The 17,733-nt window shown below is 43.4% G+C and overlaps 1 protein-coding gene across 1 annotated transcript in view; it reads left to right on the top strand.

The window, feature by feature from the left end:
- The window catches only part of COG2 (component of oligomeric golgi complex 2), a 338,118-nt gene that overhangs the window by 23,389 nt on the left and 296,996 nt on the right, over positions 1-17,733 (top strand). The window contains exons 3-4 of the mRNA XM_086927350.1: positions 4,152-4,217; positions 11,873-11,953. Of these exons, the coding sequence (XP_086783476.1) occupies positions 4,152-4,217; positions 11,873-11,953 (147 nt within the window). The remainder of the gene's footprint in view (positions 1-4,151; positions 4,218-11,872; positions 11,954-17,733) is intronic.

The following is a 17,733-nucleotide window of genomic DNA, read 5'->3' as shown; positions in this document are numbered from 1 at the left end:
ACAGGCCTGTAGGGCTGGTGCCAAGTCAGTTGGTGTTGTCCTCTTGTTAGCAGCTGCACGGCAGGTCTTCTTCTTCTTGGACTTCTTTCTTGTTTTTGAAATCGAGATCTGAGGAAGGAAGGTTCAGGGTGCCCCTAAATACTACGTTTAGAAGCGTTACAGGTAGGGGAAGGGCAGGGACCAATAGGTCCCTGTCCTGGGGTGAGTACAACCCTATCCTACTCCTCTCCTGTGGGAGGGGGCAGGAGCCTATCTCTAATCGGGCAGAGCTCCCCATCTTCAAGATGACCAGAGGCCGGAGTTGTGCTTCACCTCGCCTCTTCCACCTGAGGGGTGGAGTTGGCACAGGCTGACACACCCCCTTTCCTATCATAGGTTTTCTCGCCAGTCTTCCCGCAAGAGTGGGGGTCAGAATGGGTGGGGGCAAATGCTGAGTACAGCAAGTGGTCTGGAGAAGCTCACAAAGGCGGTATTCCTTTGAAGCTTCCCCCTGCCCATCCTGGGGGAGGATGCCTAGCACCTCGCCCAGGATGTGCATTGTTGACGGCCCAGGAGAGCGGGGGCTCTCCACCGAGGGGTCCAGCAACATGTCTGCTGTGTGGCAGCCTAGGCAGCCTCTCAGACCAGACGTGGATTGTAGGTTAGGTTTCAGGGGCATCTCTAAGATGCCCTCTCTAGTGCATTTTACATTTAATCCCACACTGGGCGCAGGGCTCATGCACCTGTGCCCACACCACTGGCATAGGGCACCCAGCTAGAGGGCTGACTGATGGATGCCAGGGCAGTGTGTTTGTGGGCATGGCACACAGGGATGAGTGCCATGTCGACTGTTTGTTTAGGTCTGCACCAGGACACTCAGTCTGTCAAGCAGGGTGTGGGTGTCAGGGTGCAGGGCCCCTAAGGGTGGCACACTAAGTGCGGCAGCCCTTAGGGGTCTTCTCTGGTCGCAATGCCTTGGGTACCTAGGGTACCATTTACCAGGGGCTGACATGTGTCCAGAGATGCCAATTGGGCTTCAGCTTCAATCCAGTGTTTAGGGAAGGAACACAGGCCCTGGGCACCTGACTGACAGGAGCCCAGGGCACACTCAGTCAAAGCACATCAGCAATTCAGCAAGCAAGTGGGGGCATACCATGCAAGAAAGATGGCACTTTATCACACTCATGTTTCTTTTCTTTAATTGCAGCACAGACTTTGCATTTTCTTTTTTTTTATAGATCGATTCTGCTAGGCAGTGCATGTGCTGTCTATTATGAGACATATTGTGGCTTACCAAGAGCATAGAGGGGCTTGGAGCCTGCCCATTGGTTGCCTTTCCTGTCACTTTCATTTGCCTGATTATACATTTCCCAGCTTGTCAATCTTGTGTTTGTCCCACCCATCAAGCATTGCCCCTGTACCGTCTCTTTGGATAGCATCTCTGCTCCCACTGCTCTTTTTTTCAAACACTACTTCTTTCTTTTGTGTGAAACACTCCACGAGAGTGCTTGTGGTTTCATACTGTCTCGATCGTGCATTTCTCTACCCCTGCACTTGTGTGGCTTTCTGTTGCCCAAGTGCTTTTCCCTGCCCCTTTCCCTTGTACTCGCCTGTGTGCTTTTTTCCATTGCCTCCTTGAACCTTCTGTATTGCTTGTCCCCCACCGACTCCCACCATCTCCCTCTCCTTTGTTTTTCCCCCGCATCCTCCATGTTGCTGTTCCCCAGCCTCTGTATTGCTTTCTCATGACTCCCACCCTCCCCTGTGTTACTTTACCTTCCTCCCACTATCCTTGTGTTGCTTATGCCTGTTGTTACTCCTGCATTTTTGTGTCCTCTCCCTTGTTGTTTCTACCCCAATTGCTTGCAGTTCACTCCATTTGGCTTTTTAAAAACCCAAACACTTTTAACATTTTCTTTTCTTTTCAGTTTACCGAACCAGCTCTGATCTATAACTTAAAAGAACAAAAAAATGCTGTCATTTTGATTTTGTATGTGTGCACAAGTGTGGGGTACCCACTTACAAAATGTCATGAATGATTGCATCAAGTCCTTTTTTTCTTTTTGTTTTTTAACTTTACCATGCTATACAGCTTGGCTACAAACCATTGGCAAAGCCCAAAAGGTCACAAAGGCTAGGCCTATTGGCTTTACCAATGCTGTTTATTCTTTAGATGTTTTTGTGCAGGTATTTGTAGTTTGTACTCCACTTCTGCAACTGGGCTTCGATACAGTATCTTTTTTGATGTAATGGTCATTCTTTTTTTGACTTTTCACCAAATCAGTTTTATCACTGGAATAGGTTCACAAACTTGTCTTGAAAACTACATACTTTGAGATCAAACCATCTTTCTGCCAAAAGCAGTGTCGGAATTTAACCAATACTCTTTCATTACTACTCCTTTCGTCCTCTCTGCCCCATTCAGAAACCGCTTCTATCCTAAGAAGGCCATTTGTTCTCTGGTGGCATTGCTTGATGTCTTTCATGCAATGGCTATTTTTCTTTTGGCCTGGGTATAAACTAGGTCTATGAACCTATTTGATAGATTTGTATTTCTTGGTAAGTGTCCTAGAAGACACGCTCATCGGGTGCTTGAAATATGTATTTCTGTTTATATAAGCTACTGTTATTTACCCCACTGCCCCTATCCTACCCCAGTATTCCCTGATCAACAAGCTCTTCCACATCATATGGTGAAAGTCACAGTGGGGGCCCTGCTTTTAGGACCGCTGTCTCCTTCTTAAGAATATACGAGGCCTAGACATTTGGGGTATAGATAATTTTGGAACAGGCTTTTGAATTGTGAACTTGAAATTGAGGTTTTCTCGTCACTTTCTCAGTATATTCTAATGTTGTTACCCATTCTGCGTCTGTGAATTCTCCACCCAGTGTTTCATTTTGCCCTCTGCCTTATGATCCTGGTTTGGGATAGCTTGATAGTGTTCCATAGAGCAGTTTTACCACCATGGTATCCCTGCTCATATGTCAATAGTAGTTGCAAAAGGTTGGATGTTTGGTGTTCCTGTGTCTCTTCTCATTCAGTGGTGACACACCATCTAATAAACTTTACATCGTAAATTGAGCCACTGCTATACCGTTATGTCTTCCGTATTTCAACAAATGCATTAAAAGTGTCTGACATAAAATACCTCTTTATGTCAACCCTGCTATGGTACAAGGGTGTCTGTCTCTCGCTGTATTGCTCAGAACTGTTCACTGTAGAATGCCTGGCGCATATGCCAACTCAATGACCATTTGTGGTGCAATGGTGAGCATAGAGTGAGTTCAGACCCTCCTTTTGTGTATGCTATGGAAGTCATTCAGGATGAGTCGATTGGAAGTAGTAAGCAATAAAATGATTTACTCAACTTTAGTGACATTCTTTCTAAGGCGCGGTTAATACTCTCAAGGATCCCTTATCGACCTGCTATCTCCCCACTTTCCAAGGCTTGTTAATTATTTACTAGTTTTCTTTCTGGTTCAATCTTTATTTAGCTAGTCTTTTTTTCGGCTTTTGTGGTTCAGGGATTATTAGGTAGCACTTAAATCACAAGCCCGAGTGGTACCTTGGTGGCCCCTCCTCGTCCAATTTAGACATTACTTTTTACAAATAAATGATTGGCACTGCCGTTGTGGCTGGGGCTGATGAGATGATATGACTAGATCTATTTAGCAGTCTGGGAAGAAGGTTTCAGATTAAAAGTATATGTACCTATCAGAAATACATTTACTGAAGGTAAGTAACTTGTTCATTATTTTAACTTGCCCTACTGTGCATAGTAAGCAATTTCATACTGAAGAAGGTACGACAAAGTGCCCTCTGAACATATCAATGCTTTGCCATTATTGCAGTTTAACAAATATTTTTGTTCATGTTTATTTTCCTGAGCAATCTTGCTCAAGGGTCCTGTGCAAGTACTAACTGTAAAACCACCTATATTCAGACTGTGATGAATGTGCAGAGCTGGAGCAGTCATATGAGACAACATTTGCAGCATGTATTTCCTTTGTGTACTCATCCATATGCTGCTTATGTTGATGTCCTCCAAATTGTAGTCTTTGTGATCTTAGTTATTAGGGTTTTATATTAAAATAACTTTTCCTGTGCACAAATTGAACTCCTATCTTAACCTATGCTCATCCTTTATTTTTGTTTATCTTCTTGTCGCCAGGTCGGCATGGACAAAGCCCTGAGCCAGCTTTCAGTGCCTCTTGGACAATTAAGAGAGGAAGTGATGGTATGTTTGAATGAATAGTATGGTGTAAGTAGGTTTGGCTTAGTAAAGTGATCTTTCATTGAGAAATGGAGGGTGTGCATGGTGCTAGAATGCCACTTTGTATTCATTTACCCATCATACATGCATGCTGTGTATGTTGTCTTTTCTGTAGTCGCTTTAGGAATATTGGACAGTGGAATCCCTACACAATGCAATGTTACCTAAAAGAAAACATAAATGTACACAGTATTTGTAGAATAACACATGTCTGGTTTACTTATATAAGTCTGTCAAATCATAAACTACCAGGAAGCCTTCTAGGTCCCAGGGTTGAGGTCTCAGATTGCCTTTTGTTAGGTGGGACTAGCTAGTGGAGGCCTTGCTTTTCCTTTGACATAGTATTATTAGTCCTGTGTTACTGGTTGGGAGGGGTGAAGCCGTACTCCAGCAGCAACCACAGTTCTTGTCAGGGTGAAACATACCCAAACCTCAAATTAAACTGTGCTTATCCCTCTGCTAGCCTGGCACAAAAGTAGTCTGGCTTAATTTTGAGAGAATGTGTTAAGTATTTATGCAGCATTTCAAGCCATAATAAAGTGAAAACACCAGACAAGAAAAATCCCAAATCAAGAGAGAAAAATAGAATACAATTTAATAAATTATTTGAAACCAAAACTACAAAACTCTAATAATTATAACTGTACATATGTAATTAAGTTTTATGTAAAAATAGTGCTTAGAATCACAAAGCGCCAACTGTGGTTATCTGGTCGTGCTGGACAGGATTAAAGTCGCAAGTTCAGGCGACCCTGATGCAGAGCACGAGCTGGATGCAGGGACCAAGAATGGCCAGCTGAAGTATCTTAAAGCCTCGTTTACGGATTGTTACAAGATCCCACGTCGAGCATGCATTGCTCATCGGTGGTTTCTAGGAAGATGCCGGGCTGTGATGTAGAGTCCTGCGTTATCATCCAGGATGTCATCGATGAGGGGCTTGCAATGTGAATTCTGGTATCGAAGATGCGTTGCACACTGGAGGTTCCAAAGAAGCTGTGGGGCTGTTATGCGGAGTTCTGCGCCGCCTTCAAGGATTCCGTCATTGAGGGGCTTGTAATGTGAAGGCCTGTGTCAAGGATGCGCCATGCAGTGGTGGTTCCGAGTAGGCTGTGATGCCACATCATGCATCAAGCTTGCATCGCGCTGTGGCAGTTCTGAGGCAGAGCTGCAAGAAGATGCATTGCGCTGCATCATTTCTGCCCACAGGATTGCAGCTGGGCTGGCGGAACACCTTCAGCCCAATCTCGAGTGGTCCAGGACTGGGGTGGACACCACCAGGTGGAGTCACAGTAGACAGAGTCCAGGTGCAGGTTTCAAGTTGGTTGGAGCATTTTCTGTCCCTGAGGCTCTGATTAGGAGGCTAGCCAACTAGCTCTTAGAGTCACTCTAGTGGTCCTGGGTTTCAAGACATAGGTCCAGTCCTTTCACTTAGGCAGCAGTGTAACAGTCCTTCTTGCAAAGCAACACAGCAGGCGTTCCGAGTCTCCCACATGTCCAGAGGTGTTCTGAAGAGTTGGGTCTGAGGGTCCAATATTTATACCTGGTGCACACTTTGAAGTAGGAGATGGTTCTGGAGGTTTCCACCCCCAGATGTGTTTGGAATTTCCTGCCTCCTTTCCCTGGCCCCAGCTTGTCTGGTGGTAAAAATAGACTAGTGTCAAACCCTTTGTTAGAGTGCTCAGGCAGAGCCTTTGTGATGTGCAAGAGTGCTAGGTGACAGCTCATCCTCCTCGTCCAGTCTTAGATGGCCCATTCTGCCAGCACCTATGCCCCTTTGTTTTACTGTCTGGGAGCAATACTCAAAGACCAACTGCCAGCTACACCTAGTCATGTGACCCACGATGCAGCCTGAAGGCCCTAAATGGTTAGGACAAGAAAATTACAACTTTCTAAAAGTGCAAAAGCAACAGTTGATGGACAGAATGCAAAACAATGTCATACATTCACCCTAGTACACAGATCTGGGCCTAAATCCATCAGTTTGTTTGCTCGCTATGCCATTCCAGTTTGAATCCAGCCATATTCAAATCATCCTTGACCCTGTACCTCATGGGAACAGTCCAGCCCTAACTGCCAAGCCAGTTCCTCCCTGGACTGGAAACAAGCATCCTAGGACCGGTTTCGGGGTTTCACCCCTCTTCAGGCAGGATAGCTTGATTCCTGTGGCACGGAGAGCACTGACCCCTCAGTTCGGTCTGGACTGTTTCCATAGGGCACATGGTCAAGACTGATTTGCAAATGGCTGGGTCCAAACTGGGGTGGCGTACGGGGCAAAAGAACGATGGATGTAACCCAGATCTTTTGACTGGGGGAGAATGTTTGCATTGTCAGCATTCCATCCAGCATTTGTTTGCTGTAACAACTGTCTAAAAGTGGCATTTTCAGAATTGTGACTTAAAAACTAGCGTGAAAGTTAAAGAGGGTTATAAGTTATAATTCTGTAGACCCCAAAGTAGACGTTCCTATCTCCCCTCAATAGAAAGTTTTACATTATTATATGTAATAAGGGAGCCCAATGTTTTCCTAAGGGAGAGGTAGGCCTGACAGTAGTGAAAAACACATTTTGGAGTTTTTCACTACCAGGAAATTTAAAACTTAAAAGTACATATCTAACTCTTTAAATATACTGCGCCCTGGGCTGTGTAGGGCCAAATATTAAAAAGTAAGGTTTGGGCATGGTAAAAGGTTTATCTTGACAGGCCGAAATGGCAGTTTAGAACGGCAAACAGGCTGCAGTGGCAGGCTTGATACATGTTTAAAAGGGTATTTATGTGGGTGACACCAGGAGTGCTGCAGGCCCATTAGTAACATTTAATTTACAGATCCTGGATACATGTAGTACCACTTTACTAGGGACTTGTGAGTAAATTAAATATGCCAATGTTTCCATACTGGAAGAGAGCACAAGCACTTTAGCACTGGTTAAAAGTGATAAAGTGTGCAGAGTCCTAAGACTAGCAAAAATAAAGTCAGCAAAACCAGGAGGATAGACAGCAAAACTTGGTTAAAAGCCACTCCAAGGATGTCAGATCCAATATTCTGCATTTATAATAAAAAAAAAAAAAAAATCAGTTCTCTGCTAGATTAACCAATCCCACCAGACATAAGACAACCTGCAGCTAGTTTTCAGCAAAGGGTAGAAAATATGGTCATTCACTATGGCTGAAACATTTCCTCTCCTATGAGAGGATTCTGTACATTGTGATTGCACTAAGAAGTTGGCTCCATTCAGCTGATATGAAATCGCACTCAATTTCTTTGAAGTTAAATATTTCTTTCCTCCTTTGAAATTTGAGAATGGCTTTATGTCTATTGAAATGTTGCCCGAAGATCTGGCATCAGTAACTGCGAGTAGATTTAACCAAGATGTGTCTGCTAACCGATCAGGCTGAGTCCAGGTGTCAGCCGTGTGCACTTTTTCTTCTCAAGATTTCCAAAATGTAGAGATAGTGTGGTCCACTGACCCATCTCATCTAAAGTGCCGGTAATATGTGAGGCCAAGAACCTGGCACTACCATCCATTGCGCATGTTGCTTATGTGTGCATGTACAGGTTTTGTAAAGCATGAATGGTGGTTGGGCTATGTGTGAGAGCCGGAGTACTGAAGCCAGCGGGATGCATTTTGGGTACGACTATTTGTAACATAAAAAATACTAAAGTTAATTAGGACTTGATGGGTCCTCCAAACATACATAAAACCTACTAGGAAGCACTGTTGTAGTGTAATATTAATGCTGGTTGGCATATGTTAAAAACAGCATTCTTGGTTGCACTTGCAGAGTCAACATTTTACACTGCCAAAAATGTAGGCCGGTTCTTCAGGGCCTATAAACACTAGGATAGGTGAAGGCTATTTCCTAGGGATTTTTTTTATGTCGACCAGTATTCTCTGCACCCTGTAGGGGAAGAGGGAAATAAAAACTTCCGAGCTCTCAGTAAAGCAACAAGTCCTCAGCACATTCAGTTTTGGTTATTGAAGGAATCGTTTCTCTGCCCGTGACTGTCGGGACTCTACTCGATCATACCTGAGGTTTGAGGTGGTGAATCCTGCACGATAGTTCCAGCTTGCCTTATCTTGACTAGACTGATGTAATCTATTTGGTTCACCGTATCTATTGTTTGCCCTACAAATAGTTTGGGAACAATTTTCCTCATCTTTTAAATTCTGGTGATATTATTTACATTACGACCTTTCGATACGTACACATTTGACGATCATTCCAACGACGCCTTGGACTTGGGAGTCCCAATATTGATTATTTGCCCTGAAGAAGTCCATCCTTTGGACAAAACACGTCGGCTGTTTCTTCAGTGTTTTTATCAGAAATTGAATAAAAGAACAAGAATGGATATCTTGGACACAGAGTCATTTGTTTGTTAGACGTCCATCTTTTGTTTTATTGAGTGGTTCACCTCTGTATTTGTCTTCTAATCGAGTAATATGTAACACATTATTCAAACTAGGCCAGGTTGAGGTAATTTGAAACTTTAAATATTGTAGGGCTCAAATGAGGGTCTGCGGAAAATAAAGACATTAAAAACCAATCACAAAGTTGTAATAATAAAGAACAACACCTGAATGCATTCTTAAGTGTGGGCACATATTTCTGTGACTGCTCAGGCGAGTAATCACCAGGCTGACATTTTAAAGAGCAGTGCACGAACCTTCTAGATGTGGGCACTATCCCCCCATAACTGCTTACCTCTCATTGTCTGGGAATGTCCGACCAATACAACTCCATTGCACAGCAGCACACATAGGCAAAGATGTTAAAGAAACTTAGTTCAGAAGAGGACTGAACATGATGTCAGATGCTGTTGTAGTCTAGAGAGTGGTGATTGTTGTAAAATTACAAACCCCATCCTAGAATGGTGTTTAACGAACAATTCTAAACCTCAGTGTTACTAGAGGCTGAATGTTCACATACTCAACAAAAGCCATGGACCTAAAGTAGGAACACCATTAACATAAAGAAAAAGGAACCCAGGGCTTGGAAAACCCAGGATCCTTCATTCATCGATGCATATTTGGACTAAATTGAGGGGCACATTTGCATCTTCATATAGTATAATCCCCTTGATGTTTTCAAAATGTGATCCCTATAGTTCAAGACTCATGCGATGATGATAAAGGAAGACAATCAGGAAAAGTCTTTGGACCAAAAGAGGGACGTGTGTGTTCATTTATAAGTATGGTGGGAAAGAGGATCTTCCTCTCTAGTCCTAAGGAATTTCTTGACAAACCGCTTCAGTGAGCCACTCACAGTGATTTTGATATACCAACAGTCCCAATTATTCCTCCTGGAATGAGCCTTCAGGTCACCATTCTTCTCATGCGTCAACTTGAGTTCTTTTTCCATGCAATCTTAAAGTACTCTTTGCCTTGCGATACCACCGTCCGTGCCATACATGCAGCTTTCCCTCCATCATGTGTCTAGTTTGTGTTGTGAGTTGTCAACTTTTTGTGCTTGAGAATTAACCTTTAAAGCACTGCACTCATGCATAGCTTCTCACAATTTGTAATCTGCTCAGTTATGTGGTTGGTTAAGAGCCTTTACCTTATCTGTTCTCATTATGGGCAGGTTAATTACAGCAATACTCCATCTTTAATAGGCATTTGTCTTGTGTATGTTGGTAGGTTGAATAAGGGAACATCAAGAGTTAGTCCTAACAATGTGAAAGGCACCCAAATGCATCACAAATGACCGCTCTAGCAACCAAGAAAACCAATATCATGTTTCCAGGAGAAATGTGAAGAATGAAGAGGCCTTGATATGCCTGAGCATGAAGAGAAGCCAAAACAACACGTTTATATGTACTGATGCTGACGTTCCTCGATATGTTTGGGTATCAGTTCATGCCCTAAGAGTTAGGCTACTGCCCAGGTTTTACAGTCCCCAATTTCAAGTTAGTTCTTCAGGCGCACTCACTAGCATCACAAGACCTGAATCTCCAGGAGGGCTGCCAAGTGGGGGGAGGAGGCCTGCACCAAAATGTGGCTCAGGATCAGAGACCCAGGTAATTGCTTAAACTTTCAGGCCCACAGCGTGCAGAGAGCACCAAGCAGGGCTTCATGTTGCGATTTCAGGTTCAGCGGGAGCAGACTGCATGTAGGCCCAAAGAGCCTTTCCACTCAGACCACTGAATATCTAGTGATAGTCGTGAGAGGGGAATCTCTCATATTTCTCCTGTTTGAGGAGCTAGGACAGCAACCCCTTATGGGAGTATAATAAGAACTAGTGCAGATAGGATCAATAAGAATATTGTTCACCAACTGTGTTCCTTTGCAAACAGCCATCTTGTCAGCTATCCTACAGCACCTCCGTGGAGTGCATAGTCAGTGCTTGAGTGTAGCCTGTCTGCAAAGCAGTTTAAGGACACTTCTCAACTGCTTTAAATCACTGCTAAGCAGTACGTTTTATTAGTGGAATGGTTTTATTATAACTTAAGGGAAAACGGTCTGATGGTAAAATGCAGTGTCAGTTAACTACTGGGTTCGGCCTTCATTGATTCTCAATTCATTCCCAGTTGCTGTCCACATCCTGCTTTGCTTTAGCATATCAAAGTATACAAAAAGTGGTGCTTGGATTGCTCAAATTAATCTCAGCCTCTAATAATGACTCTGGTTGCATCCCAGTCCTTTGTTGTTTTGCACAAAAGGCCACCTCAGTTTTGACCCAGCTATATGCAAAATCAGTCTTAACCATGCTCCAATGGGAACAGTCCAGCCTGAACTGCCAAGCCAGGTCCTCCCTGACCCAGGAAGACAAGCAACCCAGGACTGCTCTGCCCCTTCTAATGGGCTTCTAATGGACTCATAAGCCATAACATGGTTCCAGTGACACAGGTCTCACTTCTGGACATGCCCGTCCCACTTCGGGCAGCATACTATGGTATACAAAAAGTGATTCATGGAATGCTTGAATTAATCACAGTTACTGGTAATACTCAGAGCTGAATCCTAGTACATCATTCTCAGTTTGGACCTAGCTGTATGCAAATCAGTCTTGACTATGCTCCAATGGGAACAGTCCAGCCGGAACTGCCAAGCCAGGTCCTACCTGAACAACAAGCAACCCAGGACTAGTTTTACCCTTGTTATGGGCTCCCCGGCGGAGTGTAGCTTGGTTCCAGTAACAGTTTGCAAGGGATCTATGTCTGTGCATCTCTTCATGGTTACAGCCTCTCCAAAGGATAAAGGTCTACATTTTACCACCATATAAAACTCTAAACAAGGTGTTAATGTCTGCCACTTTTCCGGTAAGGTGCAAGGCGAAGTATGCCCTTTTATGCTCAGTTCATATATGTTCAATCTGTTATTTATTGATATGTTTACGTCTTTATAACCATGCTTTCTATATTTATATATTTAGCACATTGATCCATTTTTAAATGCTCAGTTTATGGCTAAAATGAAATTGCTTTCCGTGGAGGATCCAGGACCATGTCTTTAGAGTGAACCCAGTGCACATTAGGCGAGCATAGTTAAGTGAATGCTACTTTGATTCGAGAGAGTCATTTGGATCTACTGGATGTACAGCATGTAGCAGTTGACATTTCAACATTTCGTTAAAGTGGTTAAATGCATTTTGTATTTATTTCATTTTTTTTTTATTTAGAGCCTGAAATCATCTGTCAGTCAAGGCATTCGGGCAGTAGATGATCATCTGTCTAAACAAGAGGATATTAGAAAAAAGAAGGTACTAGCGAACAAAAGTTTTTAAAATACATTTATTAATTGAACAGAGTTGGTGCTTCGTGAAAACACAGAGCCTAATTGGTCTAATTTTTATCCTTCAGAACTTTCTAAATTTTCACGGTCATGGAAATAATGTTTTGAATTAAGGACTTTCTTTTTCAGTAAGTGTGTACTAACTGTAATAATAGTGTACAAAATATTTTAAATGTCCTTACATCACGATTGTGACACAATTGAGGGAAAAGAACCCATTGACGGTAAGAAGTAGAAGTCAAGCAACCTGACATATATTAGAAGCGATTTCACTCTATTGTCAAGTTCCCCGAAATTATGTGGTTCAGACCCGTTAGATTTCATAAGCCCGAAAAGGAAACTGCAGCCATGTCAGTGAAAATAAATGCTGGCAGATGTGTCTCTCCCCTCTCTCTGACTTATGCTCATATGGATAGATATGTTGGGAATCGTATAGGCTTGTCGGAGATCTCTCATCTTCAGTTGGTTTTTCAGATCCTCCTCCCAAATTGTGAAATCCGTTCACACACAAGATTTGAAATTTAATAATATGGTTATTCTTTATTATGTAATGTTCTGCTACAAATCCTATAAATAAAAAAATACTATAATTAATAATTTGAATAAAATCGTTATTCAAGTGAATGCGAATTACAATCATATTTCATCATAGAACCTTACAGAATTCGTCTAAAGGTCTACCTAAATTACTAACAGCTGACTACAACTTTTATACTTCTATTTTTATATGGGTGTATGCTGAGTCACTTATAGCCTGCAAACTTTTATACCATTAGGACTGAGAACTGCCTGTCAGCATGCCTCTACAACTAGTGCATCTGCATTGCAGTACACAAAACATCTGTATCTTTTATCCTTGTTAAATTATATGATGGTTCATGGAATGAGGTGGGGCTCTCTTGCCTCGGTTTGTGCACTTGTTACACAGGACAGTTAAAACAACGTCTCCATTTTGGTTTAAGTAAACTGGCTGTGGTTGTGTATGTTCTAATTCCGTCTCAGTGTAACTGCACATTGGCATTTATGCTGAAGTGCACCTCAAGTGGAATAATCCCTTCTTTGGCCTGTTATTACAAACAAGAAAAATATGTGGAAATTGAGTATGTTAAATTCTGTAAGTCTGCATTGTTTTAGCAAGCTCTCCTTAGTACAGGCCACTTTACTAGTTCTTCTCATACCTTCTAATGCACGAAACAGGATTATGTTAACATACATCAAGGCCTGTGTTGTATCTAACATTATCAAATATAACATATAAAAGCCTGGCACCCATCTCAGCTTGTTGTCCAATGACACGACTCCCTGAATGTATTTACAGTTTCTTTGTTTGTCTGTCTAATGCCACTTCCTTGCTAATTTATTGCGACCAAAAATCCGGACTTGAGTCATAATAGTTATTTAAGGGGAATCGAAATTTGCCTAGCATCGTAACAGTAAGTTACGATTCTATTAAGGACACAGAGGCGAGGATTATGCTTTTCTTTTCCCGCTTTAATCAATATATAAAACTCACAACAGACAGAAAGGCAATATTAATGTTTTTCTTCCAACAATATAGGAGAAAAAACGTTAAACCAACAAAAACTCAATCAAAGTCTGAATGCAAACTACAATTCCCATAAGTCCAGAAGAGGCATTATACATGAAGTCCTTCCACAGTGTCCATTAAGTGTAGATAGGTCCTCTATCTTAGTTGTCCCTCCTCTTTCTTCGCCCGAGTCACAACCCATGTCTACTGATCCATTTGTCCCGCAGAAGTCCTCCTAAACAGTACTTCCTCAACCACTCCCCTCGGGTACCTTTCACAGCGGTACACCCTTAGCTCCTACTCAGTCCCTGCACGGCATTCGCTCACCCAGGTTAGTTCACACAACCTAGTTGCAAGTGTGCCTTATTAGTCCAACACCTCACATGCACGGCGGACCTTTCCACTAGCTGATTCCGCCCCATCTCCCTCCAGACTCAGTCTGCCTCACAAGCCACACTCCCAGACTACATCATCTCCCTATATTTATCCCACCCCACTCCACCTGCTTGCACCCTCATTCAGCCTCCACTGCCATCACCAGCGCCTATGCCATTCACACAGTCCCTCCTTATTCACCCAGCTTCACTTGCCATACCCCCTGACTGCACCACCACCACCCTGCCATTCCCCTCCCATACCAGCACTCCCACCCTCTCATTCCGGCCAGGCCTCCGACCAATAGGCCCTCCCTCACCCTCCCCCGCCATCCTCGTTGGCACTCTGTGTAATGTAATTTGGGTTTGCCAGCCACTTAGGAGACCTCTTTGCCCCCCCTCTAGCTTCCTCACGAGCCCAACCAACCCAGTTCCCTCCCTTACCCTTTCCCTTCTCCCCCCTTATACAGCACTTTCTAATCCTTTCAACTCGGTCCTGAAGATGATCCTAAATAATAGTATTGAAACGTCGTCGACTTGTCAGCACAATTGATGGTGCACCCTTGGCGTGGTTCCACAAAAACTGCTACCAAATTGTCAAATAACATTGTAAATTATTGACTGGAACCACTATATTCACTGTACATATCTTGTCACTTTTGCACCTTGTGCCGTTCCTTGCTGATAACGTATTGTCACTTGCGTCGCCACTTTTTGTGTCACGTACACATTTGAACAAGTACAATTCGAGTTGTTTTATGCATTTCTTGCACACAGTGCTGTTACAACTGTATTTCTTCTTATAATTTGTACTACTATATATGATGCCATGTGCACATTCTAGAAAACCAAGCATGACTCTCCCTTTCTTTCATGTAATGTATTGCACATGCGTGTCTAACTGTCCTACCGAATAATACCAGTTGAGATATAATGTTACTGCTTTCATATACTGATCCTGTTTGGCACCGTTGTTCCCTAAAACAAATAGAGACAACGTAAGGTTTCTTAAGAACACATCTTCTGAAACCAAACTCAAAGAATACACTGTAAAAACAACTATGAGCACTACGGCTGACCAATGATAGAAACAGCAAGAAGACTGAAAAAATTGTTACTTACACCTATACGGGTGGGTTCGCACTAAATCGTGCCCTGGGAGGGATAATCCTCCCCTCCGTGTCCTTAATGGAATTGAAACTTACTGTTATGATGCTAGGCAAATTTCAATTCTATGTCAGAACTGGAGGCTCTGATTATGCTAGTTCAAAGCTTACTCACCACTAACTGAGCGACGTCCACAACCGGTTTGAAATAAAACCGCGGTGGAATCCGAGGACCAATCCGCAGCGCGCATTAGGTCCTTCAAATGGGCCCCCAGAGAAAAAGCTTTAGAAGCCATCGGACTTCTGATTGAGTGAGCTCCAAACTGTTTCGTGTCAATGCCGGCCTTCTGCATTACCACTGTACCCACCTGGCTATAGTGGGTGAAGAGACTGCTTTGTGCGGTTTCCGTAAGGCAATAAGAAGTTGGCGTTTGCCTGGAGGGCGGAATTCTAGAGGCTTATCTTCATATGCCTTGAGACAATTCACGGTGAAAATTGCAAAAAACACAGTTGATGGACAGAATGTAGAACAATGTCATACATTCACCCCAGTACAAGGATCTGGGCCTAAATCCATCGTTTTTTTTCACTCCACACCACCCTGGGTTAGACACTGGCTATATAATGTAATGGCTGATCTTTTCTGGCTCCTTTAAGAGGGAGAATGATGGAGAGTGACTCCAGCCTATCACCCCTATAGCATAGGGATTAGGACTATAGATAGGATCCCTGCCTTTTATATAGTAGAGTATTTTCGTGTCCCTTTCCTTCGAGTAGGGCTTATGAATTTAAGTTAGGGGATAGATACATAAGTATTAATCATGATTTGCCCATTTGCTAACGTGTTAGGTTGTTTTCCATGGAGTTACGCATATTGCGGGCCCTGTAGGCCTTAAACGAGACAGACTCCATCTTGCTCTCTGCCTGGTAGCTCGAGAGGCCCTCTAGGTCAAGTGTAATGTTTTAGTTTCAAGCTGTTGTTCGCTTGGAGAGAACCGGCTCAGGCTGGCCCTTATCGAAGGAATGTATTTTTCTCCACTCCGAAGACACAACTTCAGGCCGGCCGGCTGGGAACGTGTCCTTGGTACGGGGAGGTACAAGAATTTGGTGGGCGGCAGGTTGCTGGCCGTAGCTTTCCATGAAGGAACAGCCTTTGATATTAGCGAAGGTGTTAGTTAGTCGACAGTCAGTTCGTAGGCGGCATCTAGCCGTTAGCATCTCTGCCATTAATTATTCCATGGCGGACAGTCGCCATCTTTGAAGTCCGAGAAAGATTTAAGACCGAAACTCTCTGAGAAAGACTGAAGGAGAATTAGCGCGGAGCGCACTGAAACAGAGAGAGAGAGAGAGACGGTAGTTAATAACCAGCAAGGTTCCAGTGGCCTGGAGGGAAGCAGACGAGGTTGAGCCTAGCGGTGCAGACGTGTACTTGTGACGGCTGGGGTGTGAATGCGAGACGAGCCAGGACACAGAGACGAGAAGGGAACCTAGATGACTGCCGAGTCCCGACTTCACGTTAATAAGGTGACATCCGCCCTCTTTTCAATAAGCGCGCATTCTAACATTTACCTTTTCCTTCTCTTTGCATAATTTGTGTTGCATAGTATTGTGTTACATATATGTTAATGATAATAAATATCCTAGTTCCTAGTGAACTGATATGTGCCGTGTATTCCTGTTCAATCTTGGTAAACAGTGCTTCTAGGTGATTTTCGTTTATATGGACGGACGAGTAATCCCAATCAGGTAAGTGGTGATCACATAAATAGGGAGTAAAGTGGACCTTCGATGCCAAGGATAGTAGGCACATTGAACTATTTGGAAACCGTATTAAATTCTATTATTATAGTTTTATCCCAAGTAGACAAAGGAGAAATTGTTCCGATAAGTGCTCATAGGAATGTGGTCGTCGTTGATATGCGGCGTTAGTGAGGACGCTGGGTTGGATTACCAGCGTGTATACCCACAGGATTGTGGCTTGTGTAAGTGAGAGCGTCAGGGGGGATGACTGGCGTGTAGGTTTGCCGGATTGTAAACCGTTTGGAAAAGAGAGCATTGGGTTCTGCAGGCCCATGTGTAGACGCACCGGATTGTGTGTCATATCTGCCCTGGGGTAGATCAGTCTGGGTCGGAGTGGCCGCGAGACTAACTGATGTGAATAAGATATAGTAGAAAATCTATGCATGTTTATTGCTATTTCCCCATCCTTAGGTACGACCTGTATATACATATATATATATATATATATATATATATATATATATATATATCCATATCCATTGTGAATACGTTCTAAGGAGGGAGGTGAGTACGTTTTGGCTGGGTTATAGGGGCCCCTAGGGGCTGATCCCATCTAAGCGGAAAATCCGGCCATTACATATGCAAATCAGCTCTGACCCTGTGCCTCATGGGAACAGTCCAGTCCGAACTACCAAGCCATGTCTTTCCCAGACCGGAATCAAGCATCCAAGGACTGGTTTCTGGCTATCAGCCTTCATCAGCCTGGATAGCTTAACTCCAGTGGTGTGGAGAGCCTGGGACTCACGTCTGAGTATACCCAGAACACTCGGGGTGAAAATTGCAAAAAACACAGTTGATGGACAGAATGTAGAACAATGTCATGCATTCACCCCAGTACAAGGATCTGGGCCTAAAGTCCAGTCCTGTGTTTTTTGCAATTTTCACCCCGAGTGTGCTGGGTATACTCAGACGTGAGTCCCAGGCTCTCCACACCACTGGA

Source organism: Lissotriton vulgaris, chromosome 6 (assembly GCF_964263255.1).
Source record: "Lissotriton vulgaris chromosome 6, aLisVul1.2, whole genome shotgun sequence".
Classification (NCBI taxonomy): Eukaryota; Metazoa; Chordata; class Amphibia; order Caudata; family Salamandridae; genus Lissotriton; species Lissotriton vulgaris.
This window is presented reverse-complemented; position numbering and strand designations above follow the sequence as displayed.